At 45.4% G+C, this 9,261-nt stretch overlaps 1 protein-coding gene across 1 annotated transcript; it reads right to left on the reverse strand.

Moving 5' to 3' along the window:
- Nucleotides 1-1,537: 1,537 nt before the first annotated feature.
- Nucleotides 1,538-3,722, reverse strand: LOC131262327 (chymotrypsin-1-like). The gene is made up of 3 exons (XM_058264306.1): nt 3,650-3,722; nt 1,794-2,368; nt 1,538-1,723 (listed from the first exon to the last, which is right to left on the reverse strand). The coding sequence occupies exons 1-3, from the start codon at nt 3,720-3,722 to the stop codon at nt 1,538-1,540; spliced, it is 834 nt and encodes a 277-aa protein (XP_058120289.1).
- Nucleotides 3,723-9,261: the final 5,539 nt, after the last annotated feature.

A 9,261-nucleotide genomic window follows, 5' to 3' on the forward strand; every position in this document is an offset into this window, starting at 1 on the left:
CGGGGCGGTGACCAATTTTCCCTCGGTTTGGATCCACAGGAGAGTCTCTGTTCCAAGGCTAGATGCTTTTTTACGATTCATTTTATTCAACAGAAAGGGTGTTCGGATGAGCTCTCTCTCTCGCTCGTCTCATCTTGATCCTGGCACACGAATGCTGCGGAAGTGACATCATCACGTAGTTTGAGGCCACCGAACCGACACGCAGATGATTACTGTGCGTCTCATCTTTATCCTCAGAGGATGGCGAGAGGTCACCGAAAGGGGGAAAGGCCCGGGTTGCTCGGGAGCATCCCGGGCATGTCAACAAAATATCATCCCTTCCCGGCATAAGTTCCCCCGTTCGGTATTTCCGATTCCTTGATCAAGTGAAACCAAGGGAGTTTTTCCTGAGTTTTGTACCAGAAGCATCCTTTTTCATGTACGAAAGGGATGATTTCTCTAGATCGTCCTGCGAGCGGATGAATGCTGTGTGGTGAGATCCAGGTTCAAGAAGAATGGAACGGGTTTTTTTGTGTGTGTATTTTGAAGTACACCACAACCACCGGCGTGATTCTACTATCGCCGGACGTTAATAAGTGCAAAAGTTAGTTCTCTCATTTAATTTGGCCTCGGGGTGATTGGATGCCTTTTTTCCCGTTCGTTACGTTCCCTTTACCACATTGTTGCGTTAGCCGATGGAAAAGTTCTTCAGATTACATTTGTTTCAATTCGCACTTCGAGGGCGACCGAGTCGTATGGCGAGATACCAAGAGAATGGCTTTGAATGTAACTAGATTCCACATGTGATTTGCAATTCTGAAAAATTAAAATATTAAACCCTCACACCCCACACTTTGCGGGAATTGATCACGTAACGTTGAAGGTGTTGCCCGCGCGACGAAACATCCGTATAGCGAGCGGAAAGATCATGCCAAAATGGAAACATACCGTCAACAATTACCGTTACCGATTTCCTCACGTTTAACCCCTCGAGGCAAGCCGGCAAGCGTGTGGTCGAACGCCTTTTCAAGAGGAGGGGTTAAGGCTGGCGGTTCGAAACATCCCTCTGGCGGGGTGTTTAAGAGTTGAAGTAGGAAAAAAACCCCAGAAATACTTCGCGTATCCTATTGCACTCAATTGTTCTCCCGGTTGCGCGTTTTCAACGGTCCTCTTCAGCGGACACTTCAGCACAAATGGAACATTGTTCACCCCTGGCGCGGGGCTGCTTTGAATCGGGAACCTCGCGAACGCCGGCTAATTGTGTTAGCTTCGCGCCGAACTAACTAATTATTCAGTTATGGAAAATCGGACGCCCGCGGTCAACCATCATCTGGCGGTAGCGAGGGCAACAAGTTCAGTTCCTTTCCCGAAGATGCCCCGAAGACACGTGAATCTGGCGACTCGCGGCGCACCCTCGGGGGATGGCCAATAATGGTGGACGGGTGATTGAAAAATTAAAAGATTAGATTACGTTTATTAGTCGTTCGGGGTTTCGTCGTGGGTCCGATGTTCACTCTGACGGACCGGGTTTTTTGTCTGATGGAGATTTTTGGAACAGTTACGATCCTTCGGCCGGAGGTGTGTCCGATTGGGTTGAATCGACCTGCGTGTTTTCCTGGATCCAAGTGTCGAACTCAGAGACGCGCGTGTATACATCCGGCACACCGATGCCGCAGTAACGCGTGCCGTACGAAACCACACCGGACAGCTGGTTGTTGCATACCAGCGGACCTCCAGAGTCACCCTGTGAACGAACACCGATTAACGATCGCTGCCAGCAAGGAGATCTTTATCCACGAAAAGAGGTTACTTACACCGCACGCACCCTGTCCGACACGGGTGAAGGTACAGATTTCGGTCGGGTTGACCGGCATGCCCCGCTCTCGGCACTGATCGTTCGTGATCGTGGTCAGTTCAGCTTCCTGGAGATCCTTCGGAGTCTGCCCAATCCGGATGGGCATCGTGTAGCCCCAGCCGGTCAACAGACACGTCACACCCCCTCCAACAAAGTCCGACGAGTAGCGGATCGGTTGGACATTCTGATCAAACGTGATCTGCTGCTTGGTGCGCATCACGCCGATGTCGCTCCGGTTCAGCTCGATGTAGTCCGGGTGGATCATGTACGATTCGAGGAAGTAGCGCGTTCCCTTCGAGCTGTCGTTCCGCAGATCGTTCGTTCCGGCCACGATCGACATCCGGTTTAGCTCCATGCCGTCCAGGCAATGGGCTGCCGTCACAACGTAGTACTCGTTCACGATCGAGCCGCCACAGTTGTGCATCCATTTCTTCGGTCCAAAGCCGAAGAACGAGTTGACCAGCACCTGAAGGGAGATCTGGTACGGGATACGCTCCTGGGCCGTGGTGCCACCGACAATTTTGGAGTCATCCGCTGCAAGCCCATAACATATAAGAAAACATATTTAGTACTATTGTGCCTTATGAATCTTTTGGCAGTATTCATTCATATGAATCTTTCATCTCAGATTCCTTCAGATGGAATCATGAATTTTTGGGATTCGAATCTGGACACGTTAATAAATCTTTCGAAACCTTAAAGAATCTTCATGAATCATTCATAGGTCTTTCACGAATATCCGTGATTTCACTTTTCATCACTTGATTAATCTTTGGGATTCATGAATCTCTCATTAAAAGATTCACGAATCTATAAAACGTAAAGAATTACACAACTTTAATATTTAGACAATATTACATCCAGACTGTCGTGTGTTATTTAGTGTTCCTTTAGAAGATCATGTTCAAAATAAGTGTACGGTCATCAATTTGGTAATCTTAATGTAAATTTGTAAGTCGTTAACTTATCACAAAATTCTATAAACATGAAAACCCGTCCTAAAACATGCTATTGAAATATATTCAAAATAAATGTGACTTTCAAACTCTTCTGAGTGCTTCAATAAACAAGGAATTTTCTTGGCAGCTATAATTAGATAAATTAAATTGAAGCAACAACGTTTTTTGGTTACGTTGTGCTATCGATATTCTGCGCCTCGCAAAACATTTGTTTTTTTTTTTTTAAAGTAATGGATCTTGTTACTTTGGGGCTTTCTGTTGCTATTTAAAACTATTTGTAAGTCGATACTTTTTCAAAAAATACTAAAGACATGAAAACCCGTTCAATTATTAGCTATCCAAGATTCGCATGAGAACAACTTTTCAATTGACATTTAAACTCTAGGAGTTACAGGAGTTAGGAGGAGTTACAAGGAGTTACAAGGAGTTTACAAGGTATTGGATTGTGTTGTGCATCCGACATTCTTAGTTTCGAAAAGAAAATGACATATCCATGCGAATACGTTACGAACGATTGGTTTTCAAGGTAAATTCATAGCTTAGATATTCCCTAACACACATCAAGTTTTGCAGAGTTGCAATGTCGCTAAAATTAAAAAAAAAAAAACTTAAACTTGCACGTTTCAACATACACACACTATGATGTATCGTAACACTCAGCTTATCACTTATTTTATAATGGAAAATTCGAAATCAGTTCGAATACAGTGGCTATGGTATCTCGAAAAGTATCGAATCAGAGTTATTAAACTTGAATAGTTCAATCCACATACTATGCTTCATTAGGTAGGGTAGAAGTAAGCACAATTTTTGGTATACATAGTGTACTCAAAAACACCTTTCCACCGTAACTCACCGTTCGCGAATGCCGTAAAACATCCTATCGTCAGAAGAATCACTCCGGCGCCTACGAGTCTGATCGGAACCATGTTGAACTTAATTGGTATCACCGCGTTTCTTTCCTCTCCTCAACGAGTACTGAAATTAAGAAAAACCAATCCGTTTCATATGCTTCCCAATATGGATTCGTCAAGTACTCTGCTATGGTTTGGTATGGTTCACTCCTTTTTTTCGTCTTCTCACAATGAACCTGTGCAGACGGTTTTGCGAAACTCTAACGTCACTTACCGTCTGGCTTGACACAAACGCAATGACAAACCGGGAGTCTCGTTTTATTATATTTATATTGTTTTACAATCCATTCCGGCTGCGTCTTTTCGACGCCCTGGCCGATCGACGAAGACCGTGGCGCCGGGGCGGGCTGGATGCGGAAGGCAGGGCTCATTGCCGCGCCGGGTTGCTATCAACGGAACTGCAAAAACCGATCCACCCAACCCAACACAACCTGTCGTGTGTGTGTATGTATATCAGTCCCATACCCTTTCCGGGCCGGCAGTACCTTGAATTTATGGCACAACGCGGCCGATTATGGACGCCGCCCCGGGCCCGTTACCATCCGCGCAATCATCACTGGTGACGGTGTGATATTTTAATTGTACTTTACTTTTAATTTCATCAAATTAACACAACCAGCGGGGAGCGGAAGATAGAAGAGGGACCGGCATTGAACGATGCCGCGATGGTTGATCTGACATTCCGATCGCATCTTCCACACCCTCCGACGGACTGATAGTATGCTTTGCGTCTTCCGGCTTCCGGAAGTGTGTCAACCGGCGCCATCTGGTGGTCGATACGGGCTAAACGCCTCTAAAACAAAACAAACGATTCTCATGACAGCTGCGACCTCGATGGGAGTCGGTTGCCACGTGTGTAGGCAGGCTCGTTCGAGTGGCCTAGAATTCGTTTCGGCCCGGAAGGTCACCGATGTAGCGCCACCACCACCACCACCACCGATCCCATCCCGCTGTGCCCCTGCTGTTTAATTATGGTTCAGTGCGTCATCGCCATCATCGTCGGCGTACGCAGGGTGCCCCGTTTTATTGGTTTCTGGTGTGGCGTTGGCCACAATCGGAGATATGCAAATGAGTCCTATGACGCTGCCCCACCAACGCCCTCCTTCCTCCCTCGAACTGCGGTAGGTTCAACGGAAACACACGCACGATGAGCGGTGGAGTTGCATTTTGCTTGTCAGTCGATGCATTTCGTTGCAGTCCACGGTGGTGCAGTTATCGGGTGTTGAAGAATTTACCACCGGCCGGGACACACATCCCCTTCCCTCGGGGTCCTGCAAAAAGGTAGAAGTTATTTATTTCAATGTTAACTTTAATTGCTCGCGGTGTGCTAGTGATGGGAGTTGGTGCAACCGAATGGGCTAAGGACGACAGTTTTTTTTTTTCCTGCGACGAATTAGCTCACGGTCTAAAGTTAGTGTGGAAAAGTAATTTGTTTGCCGTTACGATTGTCTTCGAATTGGCGAAGAAAATGGGTTTACTATTTTGCGCCGCTAATGAGATGAACAACAAATGCAAAAAACATATGTTAACAATCGAACATCAAGCGTACATTGAACGTGTACGGGTTGACGATTCGTTGCTCCACTTTTGGCCTATCTGTACACAATGGGATGTTATTCGGGTTGTATGTTGTCATAATTTAATTAGGAACTCCTCCATTACTGGAACGTACCATGGTTTGGACAGGTTTGTTATTTGCCTAGAATGAATGGTGAGAAGTTTTTCTCACTTTACTGTTTATCTACCTGCATTCTTTATCCAGTGTTTGCTTTACGTTTCTTCAGTTAATTTAGTTTTATGGCCGAAGGAGGGTTGTAATTTGCGTTAGAATTATAGGTATGGCATTTACATACAAATTAAAAGATTATAGAGGTATTTCTACCATTGTTTGAACTACAACATTGAACTAATTGACGATATCTCAAACATAGCTTTTGTTTTTGGCAGGAATGTTTAATATCGCCCGTTGCATTATTGAATTTTTGCAAACCCTTGAAGAATTGAAGCTTCTTGGAAATATTAATCCTTCATCCAGCAAGAAAAAAAAACCGTTCCTCAACTCCTCCGCTGGCCATTTCAGTTCCTTTTGCGTAATTAATATTCATACGCTATAGGTTCGCCATTTAGATGTCATTTTCATTATGACCAAACTCTTCGAAATGTGTCTCGATGAGCGCCCCTTCTCTTCCCACAATCCCATGCAATCTCTCCGTCCATTCATTGTCCGGGGTTTCCCCTTTTCGATACGTCATAAATCGTGTTTGTTTTCCCTGGTTTCACTCGGCCTCGGTTAGCCAGAAGACCACACTCAACAAACCACCGCCACCCTCGGTCCAATGGTGAAGTAATCGGAGCGCATGGAAAATCCCTTCGAAAACGGACCTGCGTGCCCTGCAGCGTAAGAGGGAACGGAAATTCGAAACCCACACACACTCACTCGTCACCCTCGGGGTGTCCGTTTCCTGCGAAACGCGAGGGTGGAACGCGGGCAAATCGTTTGTGTTGCTAGCGAAGGTTTTCATGTTTTAAATTATGACTTCAATAACGAGCTTCACGTTATTGGTCAGTCCCGGTGGTAGCCATCATCCAGAGTCACGGCACGGGGGGGCATTTCCGGCGATGGCCCCATGCCCCTTCGGCCACCTTCGCACGAATCCGGTCGCAAATACAAAGGGAGAAACGGGATCTATTCATGTGGTCGACCGAACAAACATCGTGGTTGGGAAAACACGGTGGATTTTGGGATGTAATGGCATTAAGGAAGTGGTGGTGGTCTACCCTCGAAGGAAGGATAGGGCTTGTGCGGTGATGTACCGTCGAGTGGGCAGCATCCTTTGACTCAAGACAAAAGAAATCTGCTCATCGGACATCAATCGGAGCTGATTTCGGAAAAGGTGTCCCGCTGGGAGTATTGTTTGGACAACGGTTTGATGAGAAGCGAATGGACCGTGGCTTTGGGAAACCGAGAAGGATTGGCAGGAGTCAGGACAAGAACCGGAGTACCTTCATGTCCACTTTCGTCTTTTTAAGAGTCCTTCAAATCCTGCGGCGAAGGGTAGTTCGATTTCACCTTGACGTTTCGTGCCTCTTCCGTAACTTCTATATCCCTCCGCTTCGCCAAAGGGACATCAACCAACTTCCGCTAAGTGCGCTGCAGTATGCACTTCTTGAAGTGCAACGTTTATTCCCACTTACCACTCGGACGTCCTGGACGGATACGTAACAATTGTGAGCCAGCCCCATTTCGGAAAACAAAACCCTGCACTTGAGAAAGTCGCGCAAGTCAACGAGCGGAAATGTGTCCTGCTACCGACCGGAAGTGGTCAATTGCAGCTGACCATGGGAAAAGTCAAAGCGGCATGCAACAGGGCAGGAAGTACGGTTGGGAGCCGGCGTTTCCGAGTGTTTCACTCGACGGTTCCGTGTCGGTGGCGTGTTATTAATCGTGTGATCGATAGTTGATGTTGATGTCCACGGTCCACGGCAAATACTAGATTCCCCAAATCTTTGGGGAGGAACGTTGGAAGCTTCGTTTCATGGTAGCAAACAATCGAATGTCCACCGTGCATCTGAGCCGTTCGACACCTGATCCCCGTTTCGGTCGATTGGTGTGCGTTGCGTGTAGTTGATGATGATTGGAAAATTATCGAAACCACAATGGGAATCAAAGCACAATCGTGTGTGGACCTATTATGATTCGATGATAATAGTTTCACGGTTATTTGTGTTGTCCATTTCGACGCGTTGATGCGCGGAATTGATTAGGAGAATCGGACAGCAATCGATCTGGGAAAAGAGCATTTATTTAATCTACGGAAGAACTACAAATGCCACCCTCGAGTGATTCGACACTTGTTCCATTTTCCCATTGATCAAAAGGGCAATAGGAAACGGAAATAGCTGGACAATATTCCGGGAATTTGCAGTAGTTGCTTAATTACTAACTCATTACTATTTACAAAGGGCTTCAGTGGTAATGTTGCGAATGTAGGGTTTTGATAGTGTTTATACTTGTTTGGAGGCGATTATGACAGGTGTTGATAATTAATACGCTCTTTAATTGTTGCCATTAGATTAAATGAGGAGTACATTTGACTTGAAATTTCTAGTGAATTAATTATTTTCATATCATGAACCATACCTTATAACAAATAATAATGTTACAATATTATCAAAGATCGCTTCCGAGGAATTCTACAAAAAAGAGCATTAGCAAACAATATAATATCAAGTATCAGATCACATAGTCAAAACATAATCGCACAGAATGTTTGCAGGATAAAAATCATGCCCCTGGCACGCGCTCGATACTGAGATCAACAATGTTTCGAATTCAGGATCGACCGAGCGGTACGAGTCCTCTAGAGCCAAAACCACCGCCCTGGATGGGATGAGGGAAAATGTTAAAAATGGTTCGAATGTGTCCTGCATTTGCGCACGTAAAAAACAACCGACATCCTTGGCCCTTTGCGCCGAAGTCCTCCGAGCGGAGCGACCCAAACAAACGGCACAAACAAACACCAAAATCCATCGAACCGACGAACAAAAACATGAAGTGACAGTTTCTTGTGCCGCCAGGCCCCGATCGCTATCATCTCTTATTTCCGTTTTCTTTTTTTTGTCTGCTTCGGTAAGGCACTCTCTTTGTCCCCGGGTTGTTCGGTAGTTCCGGAACGTTACGCGCCAACGCGCGCTTTAAGGACAGTGGCGTACGCATTATGCCTTGCGGGAAGGCATCGGTGGGACAATGGGTGGAAATTTAAAAAAAAAAAAAAAGATTCCTCTGGCCCACAAAAGAACTCGCACCTCGCACGAGACATACTCCACATGCTCTATTTGTGTTCCATCTGTGCCCGGAGGTTGAGGATGCGTATGTGAAAAGTGAAATCTAATTAAAAAATATCAATTCTATGATTGACAGATGTAAAGGACGTAGGTTTTTAGAAAACCTTTTGCTGTTCTTTTCTCGTGTCATTACGGACACATTCAGCTTCGGGATTCGATTTCCAAAGATGGAGAAAGTTCGGATCATATCTTGGCTTCTGCTTGGAGTGAAAATATCTTCACTTTGCTTCTCTGACCTTTCTCTTTAAAAGGACGTGATGGAAAAATAAAGCACAGCTAGGAAGGTGTGCATACGGCTTCTTTAACAAAAGAGAATGTATATCAGTGCAAAACCAGATATGGCAAAACGAAATCAGTGCCCTCGATGCCGTTACGCTTGTATTACAACAAAAAATGACTTCCTTTTTGACAACCGAAAAGTTTTCTTCGGTCGTATTCCGCTCGTTTCATCATCCTAACGAGGAACATATGTACTGGCCATCGAAAGGACACCTTTGCCTCCGTTTTCCAAAGCTCAGAAGATATGTGATAGAACCCGTATCGTACCGAGAAGAACGCATCAATTTTCTTTTCAATTGAATGCTGAGGATATGGTATTTGTTCGAAAATGGAACTACCCTTTTTCCACGCGAAATTTGCGTTCCAATCGTGGGGTAGTGTCTGGTAAGAACAGTTTTTATCACTCCTCCGATTTTGTCCGCACGTATAA

The sequence above is a fragment of the Anopheles coustani genome, chromosome 3 (genome assembly GCF_943734705.1).
Source record: "Anopheles coustani chromosome 3, idAnoCousDA_361_x.2, whole genome shotgun sequence".
Lineage (NCBI taxonomy): Eukaryota > Metazoa > Arthropoda > Insecta > Diptera > Culicidae > Anopheles > Anopheles coustani.